At 43.3% G+C, this 18,113-nt stretch overlaps 1 protein-coding gene across 1 annotated transcript in view; it reads right to left on the bottom strand.

The window, feature by feature from the left end:
- The window catches only part of stambpl1 (STAM binding protein-like 1), a 113,686-nt gene that overhangs the window by 10,512 nt on the left and 85,061 nt on the right, over window positions 1-18,113 (bottom strand). The window contains exons 7-10 of the mRNA XM_084322749.1: window positions 13,218-13,433; window positions 9,111-9,261; window positions 8,771-8,895; window positions 8,214-8,351 (exon numbers count right to left, since the gene is read on the bottom strand). Coding sequence (XP_084178875.1) covers window positions 8,214-8,351; window positions 8,771-8,895; window positions 9,111-9,261; window positions 13,218-13,433 — 630 coding nt within the window. The remainder of the gene's footprint in view (window positions 1-8,213; window positions 8,352-8,770; window positions 8,896-9,110; window positions 9,262-13,217; window positions 13,434-18,113) is intronic.

The raw sequence follows: 18,113 nt of genomic DNA, 5'->3' as shown, positions 1-18,113 counted from the left end.
AGGTCAAGCAGTAGTCTGACCAGTTTGTTTTGTGATGTTTGTAATCTTGTTTTTATTGCCTTTGAGGTGCTTTGGTACCATGAGGTGCAAGCATAGTCGTAGTACCCTTGAATGAGTGCTCCTGTTAGAGTCTTCAAGGTATTCTTGTTTACCAGAGGGTACAGGAATCTAGTTTGTTGGTTGACTTAGTTTTATTACATTGGATCCCATTTTGTCACAGGAAAGATTTGCCTCTATAGGATGGAACCCAGGTAGGTAATTTCATCTTTCCTTTTAAGATAAGATAAGATATTCCTTTATTGATCCCCTTGGGGAAATTCAGGCATCATAGCAGCATGGGGGAAGGGGGGGGGGGGGTACAGGTAGTGAAAACAACACAAGCAGTGTAAACAAATAGGTCAATATAATTTACTATCTAACTAACTGAAATATACATTATTCATTATTCACAGTATCACAGTATCCACATAAGGTGCAGTATGCATAAGGTAGTGTTATTGTCCTACTTGGGTTCTTATTAGTTCTACGTCGATGTCTGGCAGCAGTCGCTGCCCACTGTTGTGGAGCCTGATGGCCACTGGTATGAAGGACTGTCCGAGGCGGTTAGTTGAGTGTCGGGGGGGTATGAGTCTGTGGCTTCCTTGTCACCTTCACCTAATATGTTTTGATCTGGTCAGGTGCGCTGTCACCTAAAATGTTTTGATCTGATCAGGTGCGCTGTCACCTAATATGTTTTGATCTGGTCAGGTGCGCTGTCACCTAATATGATTTCATCTGGTCAGGTGCGCTGTCACCTAATATGATTTCATCTGGTCAGGTGCGCTGTCACCTAATATGTTTTCATCTGGTCAGGTCCGCTGTCACCTAATGTTAATATGTTTTCATCTGTGTCCACTGACCACTGACACACAGTGGGGGATGTTTTAAAAATATTATTTAATATATAATATAATATAATCATTTGTGCTTCACCTAAAAATTTGGTCAGCAGCCTCCACTGTATTCCAGCATAGAGGTATAAGCTGGAAAACACTGCAGTTCCATAGCCTGAAGTCGTATGTAGTACAGGTCCAAATTTTATAAAAATCCATTCAGAAGAGTCTTTGAGAGACGGTTTAGTAAAAAAAAAATTAAAAGCTTTCCTCATCCACCGCTGTGCATTCTGAAGTCTGATTCATTTCCCGTTTTCGCTCTTCAACTTTAACCTAGTTCCTACTGTATATTCGCACTCTTTTCCATAAAAATAGCATATTTGGATAAGTGTGACCATTTCTCAAAAACTGAAAATCATGTATTTTTTTTTTAAATACAGAAAAGGATCACTAAAGTGCTATCTGTTACAGCTGCACTGTTCTCCATAAAAATAGCATATTTGGATAAGTGTGACCATTTCACAGAAAAGGATCACCAAGTTACAATTTCTCAAAAAATATAAATAAATACAGAAAATAAGCACTCGTTCACTCAGTGGACATTTCTAGCTCAATGCGAGGTCTGCTGCTGCTGGCTAATAATACGGTCAATACGTGGGGAGATCTTTGACAAGGCAACACGCATGTCATCCTCAAGGCTCAACTTGGCCCTATATTTTGTTTTCAGAGCTGTCATGGATGAAAAGCCAGCTTCACACAGATATGTGGTGCTGAATGGTATCAACACCTTAACTGCTGCATCATGAGATACTTGGTACTCAGCTCCACACTCTGAAACGAGATCTCCAAGTGGTATCAGATGATATTTCAATGAGTTCTTCCAAGAGTTTGGATGGAGATGTGTCAGGAAGCTTTGGCTCAATGTTGTCTGTAAAGTTTTTTTTTATCCAGAGTAACTTGGTGATCCTTTTCTGTGTTTTATTAAATAATGATTTTCAGATTTTGAGAAATGGTCAAACTTATCCAAATATGGTATATTCATGGAAAACAGTGCAGCTGCAACGGATAGCACTTTAGTGATAATTTTCTGTAATAAAAAAAAATTAAATTTTAAGGCACCCCTGGCAGCTCTCTGAGGCACCCTAGGGTGCCGTGGCACCCCTGTTGAGAACCGCTGGTCTAGAGCCTCTTTCTCTCAGTCACGTGAAGTGAAATCTACTCTGCTACTCTGTGCTGCGACACTGTGAGCACAGATGGAGCAGACAGACACTTTCAGTTTATAATGTTGTCAATACTTGATTAAGTGTACTTTACAAATAAGTGTTTTAATTTTTTTATGAATGTGGGCACCGATGTATGAAAATAAACTAAATGGGTTCTATTTCTATTAAGAGGAACGAATGGTCTTTCCCTTTCCCGTTTACCAGTCATGTTGTCCTTGATACTGTATGTGTATGTACTGTATTGAAAATTACGTTTCAAAGGATTTTATGTTTGGTTAATGTTCCAATTTTTTTAAGTCAAATAGCTAACTGCTAAATTACCAGATGTTGCAGAGAATGCACTGACGCTGGTGACCTGATCTGCAATGCTAAGCTAGTTTTGACTAGAGACTTTTTTTTTAACTGCCGCTTAAATCCCCTGCGCGCGCTCTCTCTCTCTCGCTCTCGCTCTCTCTCTCTCTCTCTCTCTCTAATTGTATATTAGAAGGTTTTGTTCACGGGACCACAGCTGCATGAACCACAGACAAAGCTAGGAACGATCTATTAACTCTGATGACCAAACCCGTTGAGTCCCAAGTATACTCTGGTTTTGATCCTTTGATATTTTCCTTTGATCCGCGTTCTATACGGTCAGCCAGAGCCCTCTAGGTGTCTCCGATTCATCTTCCTACATTGGAATTGCAATGATGATCGAATCCTGGGAACTGGGGATATCACTTGTCTTGTGGTCCACTCCGGCTGTTTCCGCCTAGGAGTGGATCACAACATAGCAATCGTGGAAGATTTGGTGCATCAGAGCTATTATTTCCCGTATGGTAGCCATGCCCAATATACACGAGTAATTGCGATCGCCATGAGATCAACTGGGATTTATTCATTTTGGAGTACTTTCTGACTGAGGTAAGGTCTATCTTAGGTAACCTGCTGGTATTTTCTTCAACGTAAAACATGCTTCTGTACCGATCACAGTGTCGTAGTTTACCGGATGTAAAACGTGCTTTTGGTAACGATCACAGTTTTGAGTTAAAACGACCTTCCCCCCCTTGATGATTTTGTGAAGACACATATGTACATGGTATATACCTTTGGTTTGGGAGTATTTGGGGCTTCAGGCGAGCAACCAGAACGATTTGGGCTTATTGCATATAATGTGTCATATCTCGCAATCTATGGAAAAAGACTGGATTATTTTGGAAATGGGGCGATGTTTAGCGTGTAGCGTATAACAAACTACAGTGTGTAGAAATTAACTGATTAGTCAGTAATGGACTATGAACAATGCCTGTAAAATGAGCCATACTATTGTCTCCATAGCTATAATACAGAACACACGATGGGTCTGCAAACATCGCTAAAATGGTCAATAACGCTGGCGCCAAACAGTGCAGATGGCGAAACCTGGTGGCTGTCAAAGAGTTAATAGTCCATTTATTTTCCTATAGTTGCAGCAATGACTGGAGAGTGGAGACTCAGAAAAAGCTTGAAAACACAATATGTCACTAACCCACACAAGAGGCAAACGCAAGTGTGGAAGAATTGAGGGAACGATCATGCATGCAAGTTCCCTGCCGTCTGTGCTGCACATACTGGAGAAGACCTTTTCTTCACTCAACAAGTGGCTTCATACAAAATCACAGCATGCGTGTGATTGCTACCAGTGGTGCGTTATTGAAATCATCTGTGGTTGCACGCACCACGTGCACGCGCGCTCCCGGCGCGTGCGCGCGCTCCCACGAATGCGCATTTAATGTCCCCTCGCTTGAGCACAGACTAAAGACAGTGCCTAATTGCCTCTACGAATGGAATGTAACACATGTCTTCACAACAAGTTAGGTGTGAATGTGTCTGAGAACGTATTTAACACACCTGAGGACCGGCGCTATTGATATGCAAATAGCGAGTACTTATCTGGGGGTTGCACAGAGTGCAACCCCGTCCCATGAAGAACGCATGCCTGATTGCTACTCAGTAGCCATGGCAAAAACAGTTTCCCCTCTCCGGTGACACAAATGTGTCTTCCCTCAAATAGGGAACCATTTGGTAAAGGGCCTTTTAAAAAACAAAATGTATAGAAGAAATCAGTCCAGCAGAGCGGCCATGTTAGAGCAACAACACAGTCTAGCATGTATTTGCAAATCTGGTATTTCATAAATGTATAGATGTAGCAGTACTGTCTATCTGTATGTCGTGTATGTCATATGTTATGATGAATTGAAAATGGGGGACCCTGATGTAAACAAGACGAAAGTCTTTCTCTGGTCTGCATCCCCTTAACAATTGTATGTATTGAGCTGTACTGTACCCATTCTGCAATCTGTTAATAAAGTTTTCAATTCAATTCAATTCAATAGCAGAGCGGCCATGTTAGAGCAACAACACAGTCCAGCAGAGCGGCCATGTTAGAGCAACAACACAGTCTAGCAGAGCGGCCATGTTAGAGCAAGAACACAGTCCAGCAGAGCGGCCATGTTAGAGCAACAACACAGTCCAGCAGAGCGGCCATGTTAGAGCAACAACACAGTCCAGCAGAGCGACCATGTTAGAGCAACAACAACACAGTCCAGCAGAGCGGCCATGCAAACAGGTTGGAGCAACAACACAGTCCAGCAGAGCGGCCATGCTAACAGGTTGGAGCAACAACACAGTCCAGCAGAGCGGCCATGCTAACAGGTTGGAGCAACAACACAGTCCAGCAGAGCGGCCATGCTAACAGGTTAATAGGCCCTGTGTGGCAGCAGCAGCGCGTCATCCTAGAGATTCGGCACAAGCCTATTTTCTTGTGTAAAACGTGAGGTACTCTGTCTACACAAATAGCATCATCGGGAGCATGTCTATGTTCCCCGGGTCCTATGTTCCCCGGGTTCTATGTTCCCCGCTTTGATTGATTGATTGATTGATTGAAAATTTTAGACCACCAGCCCTGATTCCAAACTCTAACCTTAAACAGTTCGAAAGAGGGCCTAAGCTTAACCGTTCGAAACAAGGCGGACATTAATAATTAATAAAATAAAAATGTATAACATTTTCAATCTATTAATCAATCAAAGCGGGGAACATAGAACCCGGGGAACATAGGACCCGGGGAACATAGGGATGATCCCGCATCATCAACAGAGCTACTGAAGTAGAACAGTCGGCGAGGTGTGTGATGGTTTCTACTGAAGTAAAGTAGTTGGCGAGGTGTGTGATGGTTTCTACTGAAGTAGAATAGTCGGTGAGGTGTGTGATGGTTTCTACTGAAGTAGAATAGTCGACAAGGTGTGTAGATGATTTCTACTGAAGTAGAATAGTCGGCGAGGTGTGTGATGGTTTCTACTGAAGTAGAATAGTCGACAAGGTGTGTAGATGATTTCTACTGAAGTAGAATAGTCGGCGAGGTGTGTGATAGTTTCTACTTAAGTAGAATAGTCGGCGAGGTGTGTGATGGTTTCTACTGAAGTAGAGTAGTCGGCGAGGTGTGTGATGGTTTCCCTGTAAAATAGTACAGTAGCTGAGAGGTTATAATTACATCCAAACAGTACTAGGTGGAACACATTTTTAATCAGTTCCCTCATACCCCCTTGCCTCTCCTCTCTCTTTCCCTCCCACTCTTTTTCTCCCAATCTCTTTTTGTTGAGACTCCAAATCTCTTTCCATCTCGCTCTCTCTCTCCCTCTGACTCCCCCACTCTCTTCCGTCTCCTAATCTCTCTCTTTCTCTCTCTCTAGTCTCCCCCCTATGATTGGCAGTCCTATGTATAAACCATGAAACATGAGACACTACTGTTGCGTTGCCATGGCGATATTTGATTATGCAAATAAAGGTGAAGAGATGGCACCATGGAGGTTACTATACAGTGTCAGCTCCACCTCAGTGAGGCGTGTGTCTGTCATACAATGTGTGTACTGTACTGTGTGTGTCCTTCAAAGTATCCAGCCCAGCATTTCAAACATTAAATAAATATTCAAATACGTTTAGTACCTGTTGCAGTGTTTTCTATTACAATAGCTGACAGGAAATCAACTTTGAGCAAAGCTGTTCCCTGCAATGCAACTCCACTGAAAAAGGCCCCTCAGGTTGTGGTGTGAGAGCAACTTTTATATCCAGACCCAATCTGCTCACAACAACCTGGATATGACTACCAAGCAGTGTTAATTTTGGCAGCTATTTTCATTTTAGTTTTAGTCTTAGTCATGTGTCAAGTGCTCCTTTTTCTTTTCATCATATTTAGTCATCTTCATTTATTTTTTGGTTAGTCAGTTTTAGTCAACTAAATGTCTGAGCATTTTAGTCTTAGTCAGTGTTAGTCTCGATTTTGTCTTTTTTGTTTTTGTCTAGATTTAGTCGCAGAAAACTGATGATTTTTGTCTAGTTTTCGCTAATGAAAAAAAGGCATTTTATATTTTTATATTGTAAATAATGCAATTCTATTTATTAAGTATAGTCTAGCCAAATCCCCTATCAGCTGATTCACAATAAGTTCAGTAGAAGGCTAGAAGCCCAATAGTAACCAAACATTCCTTGAAATAGTCAATAGATTCAGAAATAGTCCGACATGGAATGGAACATATTCTGATTTAAATAGCTTTTTTAACCAACAAAGCAACATTAGGATAGTGTAAATACACAGTACACACCGATTGCAATTCTCACTGGGACCTACTGTACAAATTTCACACACGTCACACACACATTCCCTGTTGTCCGTCGAGTACAACCGTAGATCGCTGACGTCACTTTAAACTTAAAACTTAAAATGGCGGCCCCCATCAGAGCATTCGGCTAACAACATTACCTTAGCAAACCTGCCACCGCACCGCACTTCTATGTGCATAAAGTGTGGTAACAAAATATCACAGCCCCTAAGACTGGGAGCGTTCTAACTCTACTGAGCATGTACCCAACATTATATGAAAAATAAAAAGTCATTACGATGTTTTAGTGCACTTCAAGCGCTAAAGGGATTCATTAACAACTTATACTAGTAGTAGGGTCCATCTCACTCTGTGGTAGTACTCGTCTGTGTCTTTCTTTTCATACCAACATCAGATGTAGTCAACGATCATGCATAAATAATTTAGTCACGTTAGTGTCACATGATCAACATTAATGTGACGTCACGTCTCGTTGTCGTCGGGGGAAAAAGCTTTGTTGACGAACATCTTTAGTCATAATTTTCGTTGACAAAATTAACACTGCTACCAAGTGGCTTATAGTGGTGATTATGTCTGTCTGTCTGTCTGTCTGTCTGTCTGTCTGTCTGTCTGTCTGTCTGTCTGTCTGTCTGTCTGTGTGTGTGCTCGTCCATTTGTGTGTATATTTAATTTAGAGATGGGCCGTTAACAGCGTTAACGTGCTGCGTTAACGCTATACTAGTATCGCGCGATAATATAATTAACGCATTAATCAAAAAAAAGAAAGAAAAAAAAAAAAAAAAATTTACATTTTTTTTTTTTACCTTTATTTACCCAGGGTAGGTTCGCTGAGCACAGATGCTCTTTTTCAGGAACGCCCTGCTTCACATTCACACAGTTCCATTCACACCTGGGAGCTGCCCAGTACAACCACAGTTGACACCATTGGCCACTGAGCAACTCCACTGGAGCAGTTGATTCAAGCCATGTCACATAGTTCAAGTTTGAAATGATTCTTTCTGTTTTGCTCCTGAGAGTGTGCTAGATACTGTACTGTACTGGTAATATTATTTATTTGTGTTAACTTCTGAATAAAACAACTTATTAAACACAAGTACATCTTATTGAACATTATTTTGATATTTCATTACCAATTATCATATCAAAACAGCTTTTTCAAACAGTCTGTAATGCATTTTGGAAACGGGAGATGGGCTCATGGTGTAATGGGCCACCTGGCCTGAGAAACAGAAGGAGGAAAGAAAAAGTAAGGACTTACTTCTGGTCATTATTTGGGTAGAACACACATATTTTGAATGCCTTCGGCAGGTTTTTCTTTTTTTTTGAGTCATTTTAATCTAGATTAATCTAGATTAAATCCAGGATTGCAGATAGATTAATCTAGATTAAAAAAAATAATCTATGCCCACCTCTAATTTAATTATTCTTACATGTATCCAGCCCAGTGTTAACAGGTTATGATGATGGTGTGTATTTATTCTTACATGTATCCAGCCCAGTGTTAACAGGTTATGATGGTCTTGGAAGCTGAATAGCTCCTCAACGTTCTCCATGTCGCAGAAGTCTGGACCCGCTGTCTGCTTAGGGACGACCACATGAGTCAGCAGAAACTCATTCTGAGTCTAGAGTAGAGAGAGAGAGAGAGAGAGAGAGAGAGAGAGAGAGAGAGAGAGAGAGAGAGAGAGAGAGAGAGAGAGAGAGAGAGAGAGAGAGAGAGAGAGAGAGAGAGAGAGAGAGAGAGAGAGAGAGAGAGAGAGAGAGAGAGAGAGCGAGAGAGAGAGGGAGGGAGAGAGATATACAGAGAGAGGGAGAGAAAGAGGTAGAGAAAGAGGGAGGGAGGGAGAGAGAGAGATACAGAGAGAGAAAGAGAGGGAGAGAAATAGGCAGATAGAGAGAGGGGGTAGAGAGACAGACAGAGACAGAGCGAGAGTGACAACATGTACAGAGCTGGTTTTCCTCTGTAGTAAAGCAACACTTCTACAAATACAAAAGAGTGAAATTTCCCTTTAATGTCAGTGTTTTAGTTAGTTGTTTATCTCACCAGTTTTCCACACAGAATCCCACAGGTCTCGATGCCCCTGGTGGTGTTGGAGTCAGCCAGCAGGAGGAAGCGGTAGGTCAGGTCTCTGGGAATCACCACTCTCCTAATGCCCTCTATGCGCTGGGCTAAACACACGCATATAAATGTTACAGATGAAGATGATCACCACTTTCATTGCCAAAACAAAGCACAGAGGCTCCATATCATACACAAATGTGTGTGCGTGTGCGTGAGTATTGGGGTGGCGGTTATATGTGTGTTTGTATGTGTGTGTATGCAATAGAAAGAGAGAAAGAAAGAGACAGAGACAGAGAGACAGAGACAGAGAGAGAGTCCTCACTGTGAGCTCCAGCTAGCGTAGCAGCAGATCTGTTGACAGGGGGCGGAGGCTTGTTCCTGTTGGGGTCTGACGCCTGCTGTCGTACGTGGTTTCTGATTGGCTGGTGGGACAAACATGAGCCGTCCGTCACCTCAGGCACTTTATGGTCCGCCTGCTAGAAAAAGTACAATGTTGAAATATCCTTCACAAAAATAAGTTCAAGTTTCAAGTTTCTTTAATAGTTGTCATACAGAAGTACAGAATACTTTTATACAAAATGCTTCTTACTGTTACGCTCCAGAGACTGTGCAAGACAAGATAAGTATGAAATAAAATAACATAGTAAAATTAGAAGTAAAAAAAATGAGGTCACAGTGTTCAGTTTAGACATATGTACAATGTTCGATGCAGAATAGACGTAACTGAGTTACCATATAATATACAATACTGTGCAGTGTACTAATATACAATACTATATAGTGCAAGGCAGAAATGGGATGAGGTGCAATTTAGGTACAATTTACAGTAGGTGTACGAGTTGTAGTGCAAATCCTTTATCAATAAATATAAAGTGTAAAGTGTGTTTGTGTGATCTAAAGTGTGGAGAGTGGGTGCTGCAGTGTGTTGTTTGTTTGAGTGAGTGTGTGCGTGTGGGTGTGTGTGCTGTGTGCATTTGATGGTTGTTGCATAGTGTTTATTGTTCGTTTAGCAGCCTGATGGCCTGGGGATAGAAGCTTCTTCTGAGTCTTTCTGTGCTCGCCTTAAGACTCCGGTATCGCTTGCCTGACCGCAGCAGTTCAAAGAGGCAGTTGTTCGGGTGGCTCGAGTCCTTAATAATTCTCTTAGCCTTCCCCTTGCACCGCTTGTTGTAAATGTTCTAGAGGGTGGGAAGCCCCCCTCCAATTGTGCATTCGGCTGAACGTGTCACTCTTTGTAGTCTGCTACGGTCTTGTGCAGTGCTATTCCCAAACCAGGAGGTGATGTTGCCGGTCAGGATGCTCTCTATTGTACATGAGTAGAAGTTCCTAAGGATCTTCTGACTGACTTGGAACTTCCTTAGGCGCCTGAGGAAGTAGAGGCGTTGTCGTGCCTTCTTCACAACACTGTCAATGTGTGTGGTCCATGTCAAGTCCTCGGATATGTGGGCTCCGAGGTACTTGAAACTGTTCACTCTCTCAACCGGTGCCCCGTCGATGCTGAGGGGGCTGTAGTCCTTGACCCCCGACCTCCTGAAGTCCACAATCATCTCTTTTGTTTTGCTGACGTTCAGGGAGAGGCAGTTCTCCTGACACCACTGTGACAGGTTCTCTACCTCTTCCAGGTAGGCCCTTTCGTCGTTGGCAGAGATCAGGCCCACCACTACTGTGTCATCAGCAAATTTGATGATGGTGTTGTTGTTCCGCTGTGCTACGCAGTCATGTGTGTACAGGGAGTAGAGGAGGGGGCTCAGAACACAGCCCTGGGGGGCCCCTATGTTGAGCGTGATGGATGAGGAGGTGCAGTTGCCTGCTCTTACCACCTGGGGTCTGCCCGTCAGGAAGTCCAAGACCCACTGGCAGAGGTCATAGTTCAAGCCCAGGTCCCTGAGCTTGGCTATGAGTTTGGAGGGGACTATGGTATTGAATGCTGAGCTGTAGTCGATGAACAGCATTCTCACATAGTTCCCCTGCCTCTTGTCCAGGTGTGATGCTGCTGTGTGCAGCACATGGGCTATGGCGTCCTCCGTGGACCTGTTGGGGCGATATGCAAATTGCAGAGGGTCCAGGTTGATGGGGAGGGAGGAACAGATGTAGCCCTTCACTAGCTTCTCAAAGCACTTCATGGCTATGGAGGTGAGGGCTACAGGGCGGTAGTCGTTGAGGCAAGCGGGCGTAGATTTTTTGGGTACAGGGATGATGGTGGACTTCTTCAGACAGGTGGGGATGACAGCCTGTTCCAAGGACAGGTTGAAGATGTCAGTGAATACCGGGGCCAGTTGGTCGGCACAGACTTTTAGGACGCGGCCGGGGATGCCGTCCGGTCCTGCTGCCTTCCTGATATTCACTTTTTTAAAGATCCGTCTCACCTCATGCTCTGTTACCCTGAACACTGAGTCTCCATCAGCAGACCCCCCCCCCCCCATTGCCGTGGTTTGTAGGCTGGTGTTGTTATTCACAGCCTCAAACCTCGCATAGAAGGAATTGAGATCATTTGCTAAGGAGATGTCACTGTTCAGTTTGAGGGGGGTGCCTTTGTAATCTGTCATTGTTCTGAGGCCCTGCCACATGCCTCTAGAGTCAGCCTGTTCAAACTGAAGTTCAACTTTATCCCTGTAACGCCGTTTTGCCTCTATTACTGCTCTCCTGACGTTGTATCTTGCCATCTTGTGTTCTTCCATGTTGCCTGTCACCAGCCCGGTGTTGTATGCTGATGTGCGCACTTTCAGAGCCTCACGGACGGATTTGTCTACCCAGGGCTTTTGATTTGGGTAGATTTTAATTGTGGTGGAGGGGATTGAACTACAGTAGAACTGTAGTACAAACTAGGGGTGTGCAGAGATGTCATACATTTGTTATCCCATGTTCAAGATTTTGTTTCTAAAGTCTATCATCTAATGAATTATTCATACATAAGAATGATAAATAGCCTAAATATAAAATGGGTGGGCTGTTTACATGAGGAAGGAGGAGCGGATAACACCCTGGTTACAATAACATAGTTTTCTATGTCTGATCATTAAACTGACATGTCCACCTCAAAACATACTTAATAATTGTTTTCTTGATTTGGAGTAGTGGAAATATTAATATAATATAATAGGCGGCTACGTGGCGTAGTGGGCAAGGCACTCGCCACGAAATGCTGGAGACGCTGGGCTTGTCAGTTCGAGCCCAGCGCTCCACATTTGCTTTCAGTTTAGCTGGTCGTTCATACTAATACACATTGGCCGTATTAGGGGGTGGGAAACTGATGGGTGGGGATCGGGCGTTGTGGACAGCGACTCCTACAGGTCGGTTGGTGCGCCTGCGCAGTAGAATCAGGAAGTGTCGGGGGCAGCGTGAGCCTCCCACGCGTTACTCCTCGCCACTGAGAGATCGAGCTGCGCAGGTGAAAAGATGCGACTGCTGTTACCTCAAGTACCGGAGGGGACTTGTGCTATGTATGACTTAGTCCACATTGCAGCCGGCTTGTGGGAGGCAAGAAACAGCGTCCGTGACAGGGGAGGGTTGAATTGGATGATACGAAATTGGGATGGGAGAAAAATATAGAAAAATGGGAGAAAAAGTGGATAAAAAAAAAATAATATAATATAATAATAAATGGTGTGTGTCTGGAGAACAAAAGCATTGCGATGCATGTTTTTATTCAGCATATCCATTGCCAGTAACAAGGACAACCCATGACATTTTTTTTTACAGATAAATTATATCTAGAAATCATATTCCTGAAATTGGTGTATATGAAGGGTGCAGTAACGTAGGAGAGGAGAGACGGGGAGCGCACCGTGTCTCGGGTTGGTTCTGAAATAGGTCTCCAAAGGCACGCACACACATGTGATAAATATATTTAAATTAAATTCACATGCATAACTCATGATGATACAAGACAAGCTTAAAGCTTAGGCTTTTGAAAATGCATCAATAACAAATAATAATATTAATATCTGTGCAATAAAAAGATCTGTGTTCATGCTTTCCCAAATTCATATTCAGGCTCATCCCTAGTACAAACACTAGTACGTCACTAACGTAGTCTGACTACTTCCTATTACTTTTTGGTTATTTTGCGTCCAAAATTCATAGATTATGTACTGGAGTTAAATCAAGGGTTTAACTGAATGGTGTTTGAATGGTGTTGCATCATTGTCAACTACTATCAACCATTATTTCAAGATTTCAAGATTTCAAAAATGATGTTCCTTTCTATCACAATATATCACATTTATATCACAATATAAACAGTTTTCCCATAATACATCATTCTTAGCAATCCAAAAGGTAAGCACCTATTTCTTGAAAAGTATCTGTTATCTAATTGCAGTATACATATTATTTTACAGTTACCATGTTTTTTTTTATGAAATGCTTGGAGTCCTATTACATGTAATCAGTGACCACAGATGGCCAAGTTTACTCAGTCTCTACGTGCCTTTTGCTCCACCTCCTCTCCCCTCTGATTGGCTAATTCCTGACGCCGTAGCTGATCCTCAAAGTAACGGAACTGTTCTGATTCGATCTGCATCCGCCTAAGAGCGGCGACCCTCTGCCTCTCGTCCTCCAATAGTGAGAGCCGCTGCCTCTCTCCGTCCAATAAAGTGAGGCGCTGGAGCTGTTGGCCACACCCATCGACCACCACTGACTGGCTCTTGAGGTGGAACAAATACACACACACACGCAGTGAAGAGAGAAGTAGACACATCTATTAGCAAAAGTAGAAATATTCTGACAGTAGTACTGTGGTAAAAGTAAGTCCTCCATTAAAAACAAATGTTGTATAAAAACATTTTGCCATTAGATGTACCTACTTAAAGGGATATTTCACTTTAGTAGAACTTGTTTCAGCAGTCTTACCTCTGTGTATGTACATCTACAAGTAAGCTAGCGGCACTACTGTCCCTGTTGTCTAAAGTATAATATTTAGACTTGGTCCTCAAAATGAATGGAAGTGAATGAGGAGCCTGACACCTGGGAGGAATGGTGGTGTTGACACAGACGACAGCGACGGGGTCGCTATACACTTTCACAAAGAAAGTCTACCAAAAAACTAATTTGCATAGAAAGAGCCACATGTTCCGCCCATATTACCTCATTTAAATACCCGCAAATAGCACAGACGCACAAAGACGCAATGCTGATGGCAACATAGTTAACACCGCCTTTCACACTTTGCGCTTGCTTTGTGAATAGCAAACTGTGTTTCGGAGCTACAGTATTTGCACAGGCATAACGTCAGAAAAAGCCGTGCAATCCCTTTGTTAATTCGCTCCTTAGATGGAGGCAAGACTGCTGAATTTTGACAAGTTCTACTAAAGTGAAATATACCTTCAAGGATCAAACATTTACATTCAATATAATGTTACACGTAATTCCTGGTCAATACTCACACACAATTGGACACACACACACATCATTAATTTGGTTGTGAAATGGAGTTTTAAACCTATGTCAACATACAGTACCTTCATGACACACACACACACACACACACACACACACACACACACACACACACACACACACACACACACACACACACACACACACACACACACACACACACACACACACACACACACACACACACACACACACACACACACACACACACACACACACACACACACACACACACACACACACACACACACACACACACACACACACACACACACACAGGCAATCTGATGATCTGGATAAGGGACGGTTGAGGGCAGTCACATGGATTGGCCTATTCAATGCGACACACACACACGTACGCACACACTACAACTACACAGTGGATGGAGGACCCTTATGTAAACAAGACGAAAGTATTTTTCTGGTCCGCATCCTCTTAGCAGTTGTTTGTATTGAGCCGTACTGTATTGTACCCATTCTGCAATATGTTAATAAAGTTTTCAATCAATCAATCAATCAATCAAACAGACACATGTACACACACACTACAACTACACAAACACACACATTACAACTACACAGAAACGTACGCACACACTACAACTACACAAAAACGTACACACACTACAACTACACAGACACATGTACACACACACACTACAACTACACAGACATGCGTGTACACACACACCTACAGTAAACACACAAACCCCATGGACATGCACATAAGTTAAGGCAAGTCATACTTTATGTGTATCACAAATCATACACTGGAGTCTGGACGTCACTGAGCTTGAATCACCCACTCAGTCACTATCCCCTCCTCACAGGTGAATACTATGCACACAAACACACACTGGGGCTGAGCCCTAACGTTCCAAGGTTCGGACCTTCGTTCGTTACGTTGGCACTCAAATCTTAATGAATGGGTTCGAACCTCAGAATGTGATATATATATATATCAGAATTAGGGATGTCCGATATTATCGGCCTACCGATATTATCGGCCGATATCGGCATTAAAATGTGATATCGGAAAATATCGGTATCTGTTTTCAAATTTTTTTTAATTTTCTTTTTACATTTCTATAACCTTTATTTACCCAGGCAAGCAAGTAAGAACAAATTCTGATTAAATTTATTGTCAGAAGTATGCATAATGTTGTGTTAATTCCACAACAAGAGATATGTAATGTTAATTACCTGAAATTATTCCATTTTTTGGGGGGGAAACCCTGCATATATCGGTATCGGTTGATATCGGTATCGGAAATTAAGAGTTGGACAATATCGGTATCGGTAAAAAAGCCAATATCGAGCATCCCTAATCAGAATATCACAATATTTATATAATATACAATAATTCGAAAGTCACGGACGAACACACAGACACAACACAGTCAACGAGTCGCGGTGAGCAGGGGTCACCGTCATACGTTATCAGGAAATGAGTCAATGCTATGCACGTTAGTCACGCTATGCACGTTTAGCTTGCTAACGTTAAGATAGCAGGAGCCGGCTGCCAACAAAGATGTTGTTTCAACAAATGTATTCACAAAATGGATTACCATCCAAATGTTATTGAAGACTCCTGTGACCAGGGCCCTAATCCCCGTACCTGGCTAACTGAGTTAGCCGGATAATTTTCAGCATAGCTTGACTTAAACCAGACCAGGAACATCTTTCAATCCTGTGCCGTCCGTTCCACCTCCCCCGGGAGTTTACCGCGGTCATCATGAACGCCGTATATATTCCCCCACAGGCGAATACTGGCAAAGCGCTGGGGGAACTACATGATTAGGGCTGGGCGATATGGAAAAAAATCATATCGCGATAACGATATGATAATTTTATTTTATTTCTCGATATCGATAATTATCGAATTGTTATAAGTATAAAAAAAAATAAAAAATAAATTATTATTATTATTTTTTTTAACAACAGATGTATGTTTATTTTGCAGCAATTCTTTGTCATTGCCGCCATCTTTAGTGTTACATCCCCTCACACTCCAGTTCTCAGGCTGCAGCTGGTTTAAAAGCTAAAGTAAACCGGCTTCTCTGCTGGCTGTGGCTCCAGAGGAGTTGAACAGTTCTGGCTCTGCTAGTTTATTTTCGATCTTTTGGCGCTTTTTTGGTGGACAAACCACCGCACATGTGCACTGTGACTCGTGACTGGAGTCTAGTTCTGCTAGCACACATAGCCTACTGTGTACAGACGGTTTCAAAATGTATTTTAAATTAGAAAGCAAACAAAATAAATGGACAAGAGAAAAAGAAATCTGAATTTGGTCAGTATTGTCATTTGGACAAGCAAAGCCATTACTTTAAGTTGCAGGCAAGAAAGACAAGTCTGTCCACTGTCTCTGGTTTTAAAACTGCCCTGTTGCAGGTATAAAAAAAAAAAAAAAAAAAAAAAAAAAAACGATTTTTCGATTTTTTTTTATTTCGATATTCGATATCGATTATTAAAATATATCGCGATATTTATCGTTATCGTTATATCGCCCAGCCCTAACCTCAATATACACCAGATCAAACACCCGGACGCGGCGATGATCGTGGCTGGCGATTTCAACCAGGCGAACCTGAAGAAAGTGATGCCGTCCTTTTTTCAGCACATCGCCTGCTCCACCAGAGGGAGGAACACGCTAGACCACTGTTATTCCCCGTTCAGAGCCGGCTACAAGGCGGTAGCAGCTCCGCCATTAACGGGGTCTTCAAGCTCGAGCGATCACGACTCCATCTTGTTATTCCCCGCCTACAAGCAAAGATCACGTGACGCCGTCGTGTCACGTGAGACAAAGAAGTGGACTGACGAATCAGAGGCCACGCTCCAGGACGTGTTAGCAGACACGGATTGGGATATGTTCCAAGGCAGCGCCAGTGACGTCAGCGAGCTCGCAGACACAGTGGTGAGCTATATAACAACAATAGCTGATAGTATTGTCCCCACGAAAAAGGTGCAGGTTTTCCCAAACCAGAAACCGTGGGTGGACAGTACTATTAGAGCAGCTCTGAACTCTCGCACCACCGCTTACAACCTGGGCAGAGAGTCAGGAAACATGGAGGAGTATAAGGCTTCAGTCTATACTCTACGCAAGGCTGTTAAACTTGCTAAGAGGACATATGCTGACAAACTGGAGACACAAATGGCACAAAACGACACAAGAGGCTTATGGCGGGGACTGAAGACAATAACTGACTACAAAGTCAGCGCCCCCTCAATGGGGAGCGACGACGCCTCCCTCGCGGACAAGCTCAACTCTTTCTACGCTCGGTTTGGTGTAGACAGTGGCGCTGCTAGCTCTCCGGCTAGTGACGTCACTGGCGCGCCTGCTGTTGTGGAGGGGGGGGGGGGGGCAACCGCGGGGGGGCGGGGACGCTCTCTCGTTGTCGGAACACAGTGTGAGAAGAGCATTTATGCAGGTGAACACCAGGAAGGCTGCTGGCCCAGATGGTATAACAGGACGCATACTTAAGTCCTGTGCCAACCAGCTAGCCTCGGTGTTCACCGCCATATTTAATCAATCCCTGGCGGAGTCAGTGGTCCCTGCCTGCTTCAAGATGTCTACCATCATCCCTGTACCGAAGAAACCCTCCCCAACATGTCCAAATGACTACAGACCGGTGGCACTCACCTCTGTGGTCATGAAATGCTTCGAGAGGCTGGTCAAGGACCACATTTGTGCCTCCCTCCCCAGTGATATGGACCCTATGCAATTTGCATACAGGACAAACAGGTCCACTGACGACGCGGTCTCCCAGGTACTGCACAGCACCCTCTCTCACCTTGACCGTCAGAAGGGGGGCTATGTGAGACTGTTGTTCATTGACTACAGCTCAGCGTTCAACACCATAGTCCCCACCAGACTGGTGGACAAGCTGATCGAGCTGGGCCTGAGCTCCGCCCTGAGCGCCTGGGTACT

This window comes from Notolepis coatsorum (genome assembly GCF_963971535.1).
Source record: "Notolepis coatsorum genome assembly, chromosome: 10".
Classification (NCBI taxonomy): Eukaryota; Metazoa; Chordata; class Actinopteri; order Aulopiformes; family Paralepididae; genus Notolepis; species Notolepis coatsorum.
Note: the sequence above shows the minus strand (reverse complement) of the source record. Positions and strands in the feature narration are given on the sequence as shown.